Genomic DNA, 15,357 nt, shown 5'->3' with positions numbered 1-15,357 from the left:
GAGGTATATATAATATAATATAATATAATATAATATAATATAATATAATATAATATAATATAATATAATATAATATAATATAATATAATAACTACAAGCAGAACGTCTCCCAACTAGAGGTATATTATAATATAATATAATATAATATAATATAATATAATATAATATAATATAATATAATATAATAACTACAAGCAGAACGTCTCCCAACTAGAGGTATATTATAATATAATATAATATAATATAATATAATAACTACAAGCAGAACGTCTCCCAACTAGAGGTAAATATAATATAATATAATATAATATAATATAATATAATATAATATAATAACTGCAAGCAGAACGTCCCCCAACTAGAGGTATATTATAATATCATATAATAACTACAAGCAGAACGTCTCCCAACTGGAGGTAAATATAATATAATATAATATAATGTAATGTAGTGTAATGTAGTGTAGTGTAATATAATATAATATAATAACTACAAGCAGAACGTCTCCCAACTAGGGGTAACTACAAGCAGAATGTCTTTCTACTAGAGGTATAATATAATATAATATAATATAATATAATATAATATAATATAATATAATATAATATAATATAATATAATATAATATAATAACTACAGAGGAAGAACCTGGAGGTCAACTATATCTGTGTCTATGTGTGTGTGTGTGTGTTGCAAGATGAAGAACTTGAAAAGTATTTCCATCTGTTTTCTAAGACTTTTCAACAGATATGTTTTCTTCTCTGTGTCCCTGTTCCAGGTCCAGTTGCAGGATGCTAAGAGGCGTTGGGAAGAGCTGCAGAACTTCCTCCACAGTGTCAACACAGAGAGGGAGAAGCTGCAGGCAAATAAACAAGGTACCATATCTGAGGTTATGTATATAACCACGGTTCTATGCGTTTCTGGATGACTGCCAGAGCTTGGCTGTCACTTGGAGGGTACACAAGAAATTTTGCCAAGAGGACATTCCCTGTGAGCATCGCTCTTTTGACCCCGACCCCGGGGTCACCAGGTGACGTCACCCAAGGTCACAAGTGAATTTGTTGTTATTAAATACTCGACCTGCACGTTCGTGTAATGGATATCCATGTGCTGTAAGCACCGTCTCTGGCGGTCAGGAGGAACGATATAGAACTCATGTGGACATGGTTGTGTTGAACTTTAAATCTACCCAATTGGCAGACTTTGTGCTGCCCACATGAAAAATTCCTTCGGCCAACTTTCCTTGGCCTCCAACAGATATATGTTTGTAAAATGGTCCCCTTTAAAATTCCCCTTTAAGTTAGCCATGCTTAGAATCTTCGTTTGGAATGGTGTGTGTTTACACCCGATTTACAAGGGCTATTAGCCAATCACAATCAACAACCAGATCTCACAGTGTTAGAAATTTTATTCATTTACGTTCTTGTGTCCCGATGCCACAGACCTCCAGAACCAGCTGATCACCATGGAGACGGAGCTGAGCGGTAAGAAGCAGGAAGTGGCGACGCTCCACAGCAGCCTGACGGACACGCTGGTCTCCAAGGAGCAGCTGGAGCAGAAGGTCATGCAGCTGCTGGAGGTAAATTTATCATCATTTTACACTTCGTCTTCATGCACCTCACCATGATCTATATTCTACTTTAAAGGGGTATGCCTCTATTTTGGGGCTTAATACAGTTAAAATCGTTGGCTGTAGTTTATAAAGGTGGTAAAGTGTCTTATTTTCATGTAAGCCGTTGTCTTGCTTTAAGACAAGTTAAAAGAGGGAGCATGTCGCTAAGCTAGTGAAAGTCAATGGATCCGTGTAGCATGCTACAATGCTTAGCTTAGGCTTACATGAAAAAAAAGACATTTCACCACCTTTATAAACTCCAGCCAACGATTTTAACTGTATTAAGCCCCAAAATAGTGGCATACCCCTTTAAATGCTATTTAAAGGGACACTGTGTGAGATTTTTTGTTGTTTTTTTCCAGAATTCATGCTGCCCATTCAATAATGCTACCTTTTTCATGAATACTTACCACCAGCATCAAATTCTTAGTATTAACTATGACTGGAAAAGTTGCACTTTTCATACATGAAAAGGGGGATCTTCTCCATGGTCCGCCATTTAGAATTTCCGAAAATAGCCAATTTTAGCTGCAAAACTGACTACTTGGAACATACTAGAACATATTTGTTTATTACTTAATAAACTTTCATGTAAAGATGAAATTGGACCATAGGCAGCCCAGTTTCAATGAGCAGCATAGTTGCAGTACCTTTTTTGACCATTTCCCGCACAGTGTACCTTTTAAATGTGTATTTATGTAAACTACTTGACATCTTAATTAAGTTAAAATAAAGTTACTCTAGGCCTATTTTTGTTTAAATCCGCATAAAATTGTTTCTGTAACACCTATGAAAAATCTTCCACTGCTGAAAAGTTTCTCTTTCCCTACAGTTTAACATATGTTAAAATGAAGTTGCTACTTTAAAAGCTCAACGAGAAATAAACCGATGTAATGATTTTCCAAAAGGGCGCCCAAACTTTCTCATGGCACTGTATATCTGAATTAGAGTGAGAACCCTACTTTAAATACTGTATAAATGTGTATATATGTAAGCTACTGGACACCTTAATTTCCCTCCGGGATCAATAAAGTTACTCTACTCTACTCTACTAGGTCTCACAGCACGCACACACCCTGCAGCCGGACGACAACATGCAGCAACAAGTACAGGTAGACACACACACACACACACACACACACACACACACACACCGGAACACACACACACACACACCGGAACACACACACACACACACACACACACACACACACACACACACACACACACACACACACACACACACACCCTGCAGCCTGCAGCCGGACGACAACATGCAGCAACAAGTACAGGTAGACACACACACACACACACACACACACACACACACACACACACACACACACACACACACACACACACACACACACACACACACACACACACACACACACACAACGGAACATGTCATGATCATGTGGTGCCATAGCCTGATAAACCAGCCTAAATGTGAGATTGGATGTGTAATTTAGTCTGGCCCCGATTAACAGTACATCCGAAGATTGTTGATGAGAATAACCCTGTTGTCTTTCAAACCGCGCCTGTGCCTATAGGACGGCGCTCTGACCAATCAGCGCTATCTTTCTCGTTGATTTGTTTTCCCAACGTAGCAAGCTTCGTCTTCCCGCCCGCTTTGATTCAAAACAAATCTCTGCGTTGTGATTGGTTTGCCAGATTCTTGGCAAGCCTGGTAGACCACAACAACGATGCGAGGCCAGACCCACTCGCAGCCCAAAAAATGTGGCGTTTAGCGGGTGGCGCTGGTTGACTAGGGGTGCGTTCCAATATGCAACCTGGCATCCTCCACTTGTGCTTGTGGCCTCGTACCAGGAAGTAATATGTCATGATGACATCACTGACAACAGCATTACATCTCAATATCTCGCAAAAACTCAATTGCAAAGTCATTTTCTCATTTGCAAACTTGATGCTGAATGAAGAATAGTCCCCCAAAAATAGTTTTGACAAGGCTGACAGCGGGGAAACTTTATTGTTTTCTCCACGGAGGAGGGGCCAGGAGGCGGGGCGAGGCCACAAGCAGAAATGGAGGACGCAAGGTTGCATATTGGAATGCACCCTAGGCTAGTGCTGCCAAGGAGATTTTGCTATTATTGATATAACATCCATAAAACATAATTGAAAACAAATAAGTCAGATTGTTAACTAATTATATTTTATTCATCTTCATCTTATTCATTTTATTTATTTATCTTTTTAATCCCAGGATGTTAACTAATGACTGTTATTTATTTATTCATCTTTTTAATTCCAGGATCTTCTGAATGAGAACAAGACGCTGCAGGTCCAGATTGAAGGCTTTAAGTCCACCGTCGCCTCTCAGGTAGAACACTGTTTCGAATTTTCGAATTTGATATAATTTTATATTTGTATGTATTTGTGTGTTTGGAAGAACATGCATGGTAGAGTAATTTTTCGCTTCTACATTCCCTCCTGCAGGCTACTACCATGTCTCACTTCGAAGAACTTCAGAAACTGTAAGCTATTTTTGCATCATATCTACGTGTAATGTGTGTGTGTGTGTGTGTGTGTGTGTGTGTGTGTGTGTGTGTGTGTGTGTGTGTGTGTGTGTGTGTGTGTGTGTGTGTGTTTATTAGTAAAATGTTAAGTGTGATATTTGTATTATTCCACTAATATATTATGTGTTACTTAACTATTATTGTATTATTAACTGCTTGTTATAAAACAGCATTATAGTAAAAAATACATTATTTAATTTTACTATACAGTGCTGTACAAAAAAGCACAATATTAGGTAGAGTAGAGAGTAGAGTAGACTTTATTGTCACTATATAAATATAGCGAGATTATATTTAGTAGCAACCCACAAATGCCCACAAAATAAAAGATATATTAACAATAAATAAATAAAATCCATAAAAATCCATGTGCATCTCACAGTATCGATAGTCCTGAAGTATTGAGGGGGGGCAGGTGACGAATTGAGTTCAAGAGTCTAATGGCAGTAGGGTAAAAGCTGTCCTTCATTCTTGTAGTGCGGGCACGCAGAGTCCTAAAGCGCCTGCCAGATGGTAGCATGGTGAAGAGCCTGTGACCAGGGTGTGTGTGATCTTTAAGGATGTTTAATGCTCTGTTTGTGCAGCGTGTATGGTGGATCTCCTCAAGTGTGGGTAGTTGGCATCCAATGATTCTCTCTGCTGTTTTAATGATGCGCTGTAACATCTTCTTGTTGTCGTGTGTGCAGCTGGTGTACCAGGATGTAATGCTGTATGTAATTACTGATTCAATTGTACACCTGTAGAAGTTAGTGAGCAGATCTCGTGGTAGCTGGGCCTTCTTTAGAGTGCGAAGGAAATATAGCCTTTGGGATCCCTTTTTAGCCATTGCAGAGGTGTTGGCGCTCCATGACAAGTCCTCGCTGATGTGCACACCCAGGAATCTGAAGCTCTGTACAACCTCCACTGGCTCCCCTCCGATGTTGATGGGTTGGTGGTAGTGGTTGCCCTGGCCACACCGCCTGAAGTCCAGGATCACCTCCTTCGTTTTCTTGGAGTTCAGGGCCAGGGTGTTGTCTTGGCTCCAGCGTGCCAGCTGCTCCACCTCCTCTCTGTAGGCCGTCTCGTTGTTGTCAGAGATCAGGCCAATCACGGTTGTGTCGTCAGCAAATTTAATGATGGTGTTTGTGCTGTGCTTAGGATCACAGTCATGAGTGAAGAGGGAGTACAAAAAAGGGCTCAACACACATCCCTGCGGCGCGCCTGTATTTAGGGTGATGGGTCTTGAAAGATGTTTTCCCATGCGTACAGACTGAGGTCTGTCACTGAGGAAGTCCAGTATCCATCTGCAGACATGGGGACTGAAGCCGAGGTTGTACAGCTTAGTGGCCAGCTTGATAGGGGGAATGGTGTTAAAAGCGGAGCTGTAGTCAATGAACAGCATTCGCACATAGCTGTTTGGTTTCTCCAGGTGTGAGAGGGCAGTGTGAATGGCCAATGAAATGCCATCCTCTGTAGATCTATTCGCCCTGTAGGCAAATTGATGCGGGTCGAGGGATGGTGGAGTGATGGACTTGAGGTGTGCTAGCACCAGTCTTTCAAAGCATTTCATCACAATAGGTGTGAGCGCTACAGGGCGGTAGTCATTGAGAGACTTGATGGCCGCCTGCTTGGGAACAGGAACGATGGTACTGGTTTTCAGACAAATGGGGACTGCAGCTTGTTCTAGGGAGATGTTAAATATGCGGGTAAAGACTGCACTTAGTTGGCCTGCACAGTGCTTTAGGACCTTCCCAGGGACCCCGTCTGGTCCTGGTGCTTTGTGAGGGTTAATGCTGCTGAGGGCTCGCCGAACCTCGTGCTCGGTTAACACCAGGCCTACATGTGGGGCATTGTCTATCAGTTCAGTGGGGGAGTGAGGGATGGGTCCCTCATCGAACCGTGCAAAAAAGTTGTTGAGGTCATCCGGGAGAGTTGAATTGTGAGAGCTGGGCAGACAGGGGTTTGTGCTCTTGTAGTTGTATTGTCCAATTATATAAACAATACAATATTTTTGTATAATAAGTTTTCACAATTAAAGGAGAAGTCCAGTTTTTTTAACATTAAGGCCATTTTCTGAGTGGTCTGCAATGTTTTAGAGTCCCCCTCACCGTTTATTTCATGATTGCTGCAGTCTCTGTTATTTGGCTGATTTGGATTTGATCTCAACCAGCTTTAGAATGGCCGTCTATGGGCACCTGCAACTCTGTTCTTAAAATCACCTTTAACATTTGTTTTCAAGAATATGCAACTCACCAAGTGTTCAGCAGTATTCACTGGTGTTCCTTAACAGTTTTTGTAGCGAAATACAGCATCTGTCGTATTTTATGCGTGTTTTATGTAGCAATTTGTAAATTAAGTTTCACTTTCACTTTCACTTTCTTTCACAAAATGGCAAATAAAAAATGACAGAAGCCATATTTTGCCTTGAAACTTGTTAGGGACTGCTAGTGAACACCCCTAACCACTTTGTGAGCTGTAGACTTTCGAAAACAAATGTTTAAGGTGATTTTAAGAACAGAGTTGCAGGTGCTCATAGACGGCCATTCTAAAGCTGGTTGAGATCAAATCCAAATCAGCCAAATAACAGAGACTGCAACAAACATGAAATAAACGGTGAGGGGGACTCTAAAACATTGCAGACCACTCAGAAAATGGCCTTAATGTTCAAAAAAGTGGACTTCTCCTTTAATATTATAATTTGTTAGATATTATACAATTATAATATATTTGTAATAATTGTGTACACTTGTATAAACAATATGTTTGTGCAATGATTATAATAATGATTTAGTCTTATTTAAACGATGTCATTTGTTTGTATAATGTGTTTGTAATAATTGTATACACTTATAAATAATGGGTAACGCTTTAATTTACGGTACAGATACCATGTGTACTTACTGTGTACTTTCTGTGTAACAACAGGGTAACAGAGAAAAGTTACATAGTATCTAAAGGGTAAAAAGGGGGTACCGGTAATTACAAAGTAAATGTCATTAATGGGGTAACAACAGGGTAACGGAGCGAAGTTCGATGATTAGATGGTTAGAAAGTACACAGTAGTTTCACAGTAATTCTGGAGATATGTGTATAACATGGCATTTACTTGGTAATTATCCCCTTTTACCTGCTAGATATCATGTAACATCTTTCTGTTACCCTGTTGTTACACAGAAAGTACCCAGTAATTACTGTACCGTAAAGTAAAGCGTTACCGAACAATGTGATGTGTGTGTTTTCAGTCTGGCTGAAAAGGAACAGCAGAGGAAAAGTCTTGAGGATTCACTAAACGCAGAGAGGACCAGCGGAGCCAGCAGAGAGACCAACATGCAGGTACACACACACACACACACACACACACACACACACACACACACACACACACACACACACACACACACACACACACACACACACACACACACACACACACACACACACAGAGCAAGAGAAAGAAGCAGAGAGACCAACATGCAGGTACACACACACACACACACACACACACACACACACACACACACACACACACACACACACAGAGGACCAGCGGAGCAAGCAGAGAGACCAACATGCAGGTACACACACACACACACACACACACACACACACACACACACACACACACACACACACACACACACACACACACACACACACACACACACACACACACACACAGAGCTCAAGTAGAGAGACCAACATGCACGCGCGCGCGCACGCACGCACGCAGTTCAGGGTGCACATACCACATCCCATCCTACACAATAAGAATGATGGGCTATATTACAGGCTACACACACACACACACCACACCACACCACACCACACCACATCCCATCCTACACAATAAGAATGATGGGCTATATTACAGGCTACACACACACACACACACACACACACACACATGTAGGTCAGAGTTTACACACTTCCCATCCTACACAATAACGTGGAGGGAAGTGACTTTTTATCCTGCTCAGATGGGATGCTTTTTCTTTTTAATTCAAGTGCACAACATGTTAATTATAATAATTATATTAATTTTAATAATAATTTTAACAATTATTATTATTAACATTTTAATAATATAATAATTTTAACATGTTGTGCACTTGAATTAAAAAGAAAAAGCATCCCATCTGAGCTGCTCCGGTGTCTTCTCTTCATTCAAGATTACCTGCCTCCCTCCCGTTGATGCACCAGATGTAAAAACAGAAGCGCGTGGAACCCTTTTTTTTTAACTTTATCCTGCCTCAGATAGGAAACACACACACACACACCATGCACAACCTATCGCTCTCTCACTCACACACACAGGCACGCACACCATGCACAAAATATCGCTCTCTCTCACACACACACACACACATGCACACACATTCTATGCATTTTTGCGTGTGCATGCGCGCGCACACACACACACACACACACACATATGCATTATGCAATTGCGCACGTGCACGCACACACACACACACACACACGCATAGAGATATGCTAACACATACAGTATCCACAAATGAAGGGCAATGACTGCATCACCAACCGCCAACCCCTGCAGACGACTTTATGCAAAACCGTCTGTAGATAGCGCAGCGCGGTCGGCACACTGATGCTGAATACATTGTCCGTTGTCTCCTCTCGCTTATCTAATGTTCCCTAACTGGCAGGGGCGGATTAAGACGTCCTGGGGCCCCTAGGCTACAGGTTGCTTTGGGCCCCCTGGAAGGCAAATTTTGCAACCAATGTTCATAGGCAGTGTCATAATTGCAATCTGAGAATTAAGGATAACTTGTCTATGAACTGTCCTCAATAAGGCACGTGAATTTTCAATGTTGCATCCTGTCACAACTCCGCAATGTTTTACTTTTGGCCAATCAGGGGCCATCTGGCAGGTGGGGGTCGCAGAGGTACTGAAGGGGGGTCGCGGACAAAACTGCTAACCTAACAGCTAACATAATTCCATAATTTGGTTAGTAACAGTATTCACTTGTATAGTTTATTAGTAGATGTATTTTCTGTCCTGTGGATCTCTAGCAATATTAGCAGGCAAACTATTAACCCATTGTGTCCTGGAGCGACATATATGCTGCATTCAGGTTCTCGGGATTTGAGCCGTTTAATAAAAAATGTGAGTATGTTAGAGCCGAATGGACACATTTTAGTCCAAAATGAAGGTTCTAGCTTTTAAATGCAATTCATTTCATGTTTTTATGTGCTTCCGAGGCTGAGATATTTGGGTTTTTAATAGGGAGAGGGCACCTTTTCCCCAAAAAGGGCTTAGGCTAAAATGGGTTATTGGAAAATCTAGCAATATCAGGCAGGCGTCGCAAACATATTCTTGCGTCCTAGCGTGAGGTGAAATATAACGTGTTTGCTGTTCCCTTCTCAGGCCATCCACAATGAGAACATGTGGATTTCTAGCAATATTAGCAGGCAAACTATTAATGGAAAATCAAGAACGTGAGGTGAAATATAACGTGTTTGCTGTTCCCTTCTCAGGCCATCCACAATGAGAACATGAGCCTCAAGGCAGAGATGCAGAACCTACAGCTGCAGATGACCGAACAGGTGAGAGAGAGAGAGAGTGAGGGAGTGAGAGAGTGAGTGAGGTGTGTGTCTGTCTGTGTGTGTGAGTGAGAGGGAGAGAAAGAGAGAGAGATGTGTGTGTGTGTGTGAGAGAGAGAGAGAGAGAGAGAGAAAGAGGTGTGTGTGTGTGTGTGTGTGTGTGTGTGTGTGTGTGTGTGTGTGTGAGGGAGAGAGAGATGAAGAGACAGCAAGAGGTGTGTGTGTGTGTGTGCGTGCGTGCGTGCCGGGTGTGCGTAGTTTTTTCTTTTCTATTTCTGCTGGGGGTGTTTTTTATGTATAGTACAGTATTCCCTTGTTGAAAGAGGGTACATTATGGGGCTATGTCAACTATTACTCTGAAGCGTTTGTTCCTTTTTTGTTTTGTTTTGTTTTTCCGCTGGGGGTGGGGCTGCGGTTGGGGGCGGGGTTGAGGCACCACAGGGGCGACAAGTCATTGTAGGATTGCCAGTGCTCTGAAGTAGATTTAGATTTTCCACTGCATGCAATTTCAATGTTTTGAAGATTTGGTGGACTTTGGTAGGATTAGTGCCCTACAACTTGTTAATGCTCAAATGAACAATAAAAAATGCTCTTTTGAGTGCAATCCCACAAAATCACCATTGAATCAGTTCAAAGGAGCACCTTAATTCCTACTGTTAATTACCGGTATTTCACCTTTGCCCTTCAACTTGAACTGAAGGTCGCTTTGTCTTCAAGTGTAGTGCCTCAGCAATAACAATGCTTGGTTAAACACACATTTTAATGGTGTTCTGTTCTCTATTTTATATGAAAACCTGACCCGACACATTGAGCTGGAATGTTATATGATAAACCAGCCTAAATGTGAGACCGGAGTAATTTAGTCTGGCCCAGATGAACAATGCCTCTGACGATTGCTGATGAGAACAACCTGTTGTTTTTTCAAACTGTGCCGGCGCTCTGACCAATCGGCGATCTTTGCCGTTGATGTACTTTCCCAACGGTGTTGCGAGGTTCGTCGTCACTCCCTCAAAACCCCGCCCGCTTTGATTCAAAACAAATCTCTGCGTTGTAATTGGTTTTGCCATACTTGGGGCACAGTGGTCAAAACGAGGCCAGACCCACTCGCAGCTGAAAAATTTCGGCGCCCAGCGGGTGTCGCTGGTTTACCAGGCTAATATGGAGTGCGTTATGCATGTGTACTGTATATTTTAGCTGGGATATGGTATGGACTCAGTATTGTACCAGAGAGAGTAGAGAGAGAGAGGTTCCTATGGCCCATTGTTTCCGGGTTCTATTATTGGGGGGGGGGATCCCCCTTTAGGCAGACCTAGGCAGACCTAAGGACTGTTCTATTCAATGCTAGGAGCATTATGACACACCCCTTTAGGCAGACCGGAACCTGGTCATGTTAGGTGCCCATAGCAACCTATTACATTGGCATATCTCTATACTTAAAGAATCTCTGATTGTACGGTATATTGTATATGAAGAACTTTGTTGCAAAACGACTTGTATTTATTTTGGAACATTTTGGGAAATTGACATTTTTGTATTGGCCATTGCATTGCAGAGCAAAATGATGTGATAAAGATTTTAAAAGTACGTTTTCAAGATGTTTGAATAGCAAGAATTCACACATGGATGAAAGGACGTCTGAACAGTCATTTCCAAATGCAGAAGGCAAAAAAATGTTTCAGTCATTTTGCAATGAAGCGCTTCATATTTTAGTTACGATATGATAACGAAATTGTGTGTTATTTACTGTGTGAATTTTAGTTATGATATGATGGTGTTGTGTTGTTTACTATATATTTTAGTTATGGTTGTGTTGTGTACTATGTATTTTACTTATGATGTGTATTGTGTTGTTTACTATGTATTTTGTCTCCTCGTCTGCAGGCCACGTCCCAGTTGGCAGTTGAACAGCTCCAGCTGAGGTGAGTCGAAATCGTCAGTGACATCATTCTGAGAGAGAGAGAGAGAGAGAGAGAGACTTGGCACTGTCATTAGTATCCCCATTATGATCTAAATTCTAAACTGAAGCCTGCAGTGCCCCAACTTTCTCATTGCATACTGTATGTAAACATCATACCTGTGTGTTTGTTTCCCAAATGAGCTAGTGAGTGCGTTACAATATGCGACCTTGCCTCCTCTACTTGTGCTTGTCTCCTCGCCCCACCTTCTGACCCCTCCTCCATGGAGAAAGCGATAAAGTTTCCCAGCTGTCAGCCTAGCCACAACAACTTTCGAGGAACGGTTTTTCATTCACCATCCCAATTGCAAATGAGAAAAAGACATTACAATTGAGCTTTAGCAAGATATTGAAATATAATGCTGTTGTCCGTGATGCCATCATGACATACAGTATTACTTCCTGGTACGAGGACACAAGCTCAAGTGGAGGAGGTAAGGTTGCATATTGGAACGCACTCAGTGTGTGATTGTGATTAGTGTAGTTTCTCTAACAGCACACGTGATTTTAATGTTCTATCACTATATACTTTTGTTAATGTTCTAACACTATGTACTTTTGTTACAGTCTCCAGGAAAAAGATTCCAAAATCAAGACGGTGGAGTCCGTCTTGGAGTCTGGACTCATTGAGATGGCCAACAAGGAGGAGGAGCTGAAGGTAAGACCTGGATGCCATATTTTTTTTCCTAGTACAAGGACGCCACAGGTGGCCTCTGATTGGTTGAACTTCCAGAGCGGCAAGACTGCAACACGTGCGATGGGGGAGTCTTAAAGCCGAAAGCACGCCGACACTCGCCACACTTTTGATATGTGCCTAAACCTAAACCTTCCCTAAACTTAACCTGTCAGGAAAGCAATATTTCTGATTCTTTGCTTATTTCGCCGTTCTTGGCAAAAGTAAGGTATTGGCAAATTTGTTGCGAAATTGTGCCCAGACCAAAACCATGCCTAAACCCTAACCTGTCACAGGAAGTTGTGAAGGTTGACCAATGAGAAGCCGAGTTTGGCCATCTGTGGCGTCCTTGTATAAGGAAAAAAAAATAGCGACCTGCATACTACCAAACCCTGCGTACCCAATGCAAAGGAGTGTGCTCAAGTTCGGTGGCGAAACTTCTTCGATGACCTTGGCTACTCGGACCGGTAGCTTTGGCCGTTTTTGTTTCGTATACTCGTACAGTGAGACATATTGACATATTGTATTCAGGTATATCATGTAATGGAAGAGCCTGGAGTCCTCATTTTAGGCTCTTCTTCTATTGCCTCTCAACATAACCTGGTTTACTCCTCAACCAGCTTTTTAGTGAAGGCACCAGGAGCCTATACTACAAAGTTGGTTCAGGATAAGTTAAGGTTAAGGTTAGAGGTAAATCATCTAATAGAAGAGCCTGGAGTCCTCGTTTTCTTAGGAAAAGTATTAGATGACTTAAAGGGACACTGTGTGAGATTTTCAGTTGTTTATTTCCAGAATTCATGCTGCCCATTCACTAATGTTACATTTTTCATGAATACTTACCACCACCATAACATTTTAAGTATTCATTTTGACTGAAAAAAATTAACTTTCCTTACATGAAAAGGGGAATTTTTTTCCATGGTCCGCCATTTTGAATTTCCAGAAATAGCCATTTTTAGCAGCAAAAATGACTACTTGGACCATACTAGAACATATTTGTTTATTACTTAGTAAACTTTCATATAAGGATCAAATTTGACAATAGGCAGCCCAGTTTCAATGAGCAGCATAGTTGCAGTACCTTTTTTGACCATTTCCTGCACAGTCTCCCTTTAACTTAACCTTAACTTTTTAGCTTTTTAGTATAGGCCCCAGGAGTCATGGATGCACCTGTGACTGTGTGGTTCTTGTTGTCATGGATGCACCTGTGACTGTGTGGTTCTTGTTGTCATGGATGCACCTGTGACTGTGTCGTTCTTGTTGCCATGGATGCACCTGTGACTGTGTCGTCCTTGTTGTCATGGATGCACCTGTGACTGTGTGCCGTTCTTGTTGCCATGGATGCACCTGTGACTGTGTGCCGTTCTTGTTGTCATGGATGCACCTGTGACTGTGTCGTTCTTGTTGTCATGGATACTCTTGTGACTGTGTCGTTCTTGTTGTCATGGATGCACCTGTGACTGTCATGGATGCACCTGTGACAGTGTGGTTCTTGTTGTCATGGATGCACCTGTGACTGTGTCGTTCTTGTTGCCATGGATGCACCTGTGACTGTGTGGTTCTTGTTGTCATGGATACTCCTCTGACTGTGTGTCGTTCTTGTTGCAGGCGATCCGGGAGGAGAATGAGAGTCTGAAGTGGCGAGTAGAGGCCTTACAACAGCAGACTACACAACAGGTAACATCTCCATCAAGTCTCTGGCTTTGAAGGTTAAAGGTGAGGTTGCAGGTTAACCATTTTAAGAACATGTACTATTATGACATCACGTTGGGGGTTCCGCAGGCTCATAGGAGTCTATGTAGAACCTTAGAATCCTCGGGGAGTTCCCCCAACGTGATGTCATACCTGCAACCCCACCTTTAAGATTTAAATCAATTTTCACCACTTTCCTGTTCGTAGTACACATTTTAAACTATTATCCATCATATTTGATTTGGTTGGCATAATATTATATGACAAAAGCGGCAGTTATCCTTTCCCCATAAAGCAGTGCATGACATCACGTTGGGCACTGGAGACCCAAGATTCTATAGGCTCTGGTGAGGGAGAGTCCCCAATGTGACATCATCACTAAATTCTGTTTAAAAAATAAACGTTAATACAAGGATTCTCAATGGTATACTTTTGAGTGCTTTAATAATTCGTCTTAATTATCTTTTTGTCGTAGGCATCATCAGAGTCGGTTGTGGAGGACCTTCAGAGACAGTAAGACCACATACTGCTATTACTTGCACTACTGCTACTTCTTTTAATCTAGTAATATTTGATAATATATATTATTGATGTTGGTTATATTGTTGTTGTTATTATATTGATAATCATTTGATATTGATAATCATCATCATCATGCTAAAAAACGCGTGTGTGTGTTTGTGTGTGTACGTGCGTGCGTGTGTGTGTGTGTGCGTGCGTTCACGTGTGTGTGTGTGCGTTCACGTGTGTGCGTGTGTGCGTGTGTGCGCGTGTGCGTGTGCGTGTGTGTGTGTGTGTGTGTGTGTGTGTGTGTGTGTGTGTGTGTGTGTGTGTGTCTGTTTTTGCCCTAAGGATGCAGGTGAAGGACTTGGAGATGAAGTCAGTTGAGGAGAGTCTGCAGAGCGCGATGGACAGCGGAGCGGAGAAGGACAAGACCATCGAGGTCAGTACTGCACGCCAATTTGGTATCAATTCATTAATGTCATCCTGTTAACTAGCAACGAGCTACAAGCTATTTAAAGGGACACTGTGTGAGATTTTTAGTTGTTTATTTCCAGAATCCATGCTACCACCCATTCACTAATGTTAGAATTTGATGGTGGTGGTAAGTATACATGAAAAATGTAAGTATTCATTATGACTGGAAAAAAAAACACTTCATACATGAAAAGGGGGATCTTCTCATGGTCCGCCATTTTGAATTTCAGCCATTTTTAGCTGCAAAAATGACTGTACTTGGACCATACTAGAAAATATTTGTTTATTACTTAGTAAACTTTCATGTAAAGATCAAATTTGCCAATAGGCAGCCCAGTTTCAATGAGCAGCATAGTTGCAGTACCTT

The 15,357-nt window shown here is 41.6% G+C and overlaps 1 protein-coding gene across 2 annotated transcripts in view; it reads left to right on the top strand.

Annotated features, from left to right (window-relative positions):
* The window catches only part of ktn1 (kinectin 1), a 73,005-nt gene that overhangs the window by 25,666 nt on the left and 31,982 nt on the right, over positions 1–15,357 (top strand). For both annotated transcript variants that reach the window (XM_063183420.1, XM_063183421.1), the window contains exons 12-23: positions 779–875; positions 1,443–1,579; positions 2,668–2,724; positions 3,885–3,953; positions 4,070–4,107; positions 7,371–7,461; positions 9,628–9,696; positions 11,575–11,612; positions 12,215–12,305; positions 13,929–13,997; positions 14,488–14,525; positions 14,865–14,955. In XM_063183420.1, the coding sequence (XP_063039490.1) occupies positions 779–875; positions 1,443–1,579; positions 2,668–2,724; positions 3,885–3,953; positions 4,070–4,107; positions 7,371–7,461; positions 9,628–9,696; positions 11,575–11,612; positions 12,215–12,305; positions 13,929–13,997; positions 14,488–14,525; positions 14,865–14,955 (885 nt within the window). The remainder of the gene's footprint in view (positions 1–778; positions 876–1,442; positions 1,580–2,667; positions 2,725–3,884; positions 3,954–4,069; positions 4,108–7,370; positions 7,462–9,627; positions 9,697–11,574; positions 11,613–12,214; positions 12,306–13,928; positions 13,998–14,487; positions 14,526–14,864; positions 14,956–15,357) is intronic.

This window comes from Engraulis encrasicolus, chromosome 19, assembly GCF_034702125.1.
Source record: "Engraulis encrasicolus isolate BLACKSEA-1 chromosome 19, IST_EnEncr_1.0, whole genome shotgun sequence".
Classification (NCBI taxonomy): Eukaryota; Metazoa; Chordata; class Actinopteri; order Clupeiformes; family Engraulidae; genus Engraulis; species Engraulis encrasicolus.
This window is presented reverse-complemented; position numbering and strand designations above follow the sequence as displayed.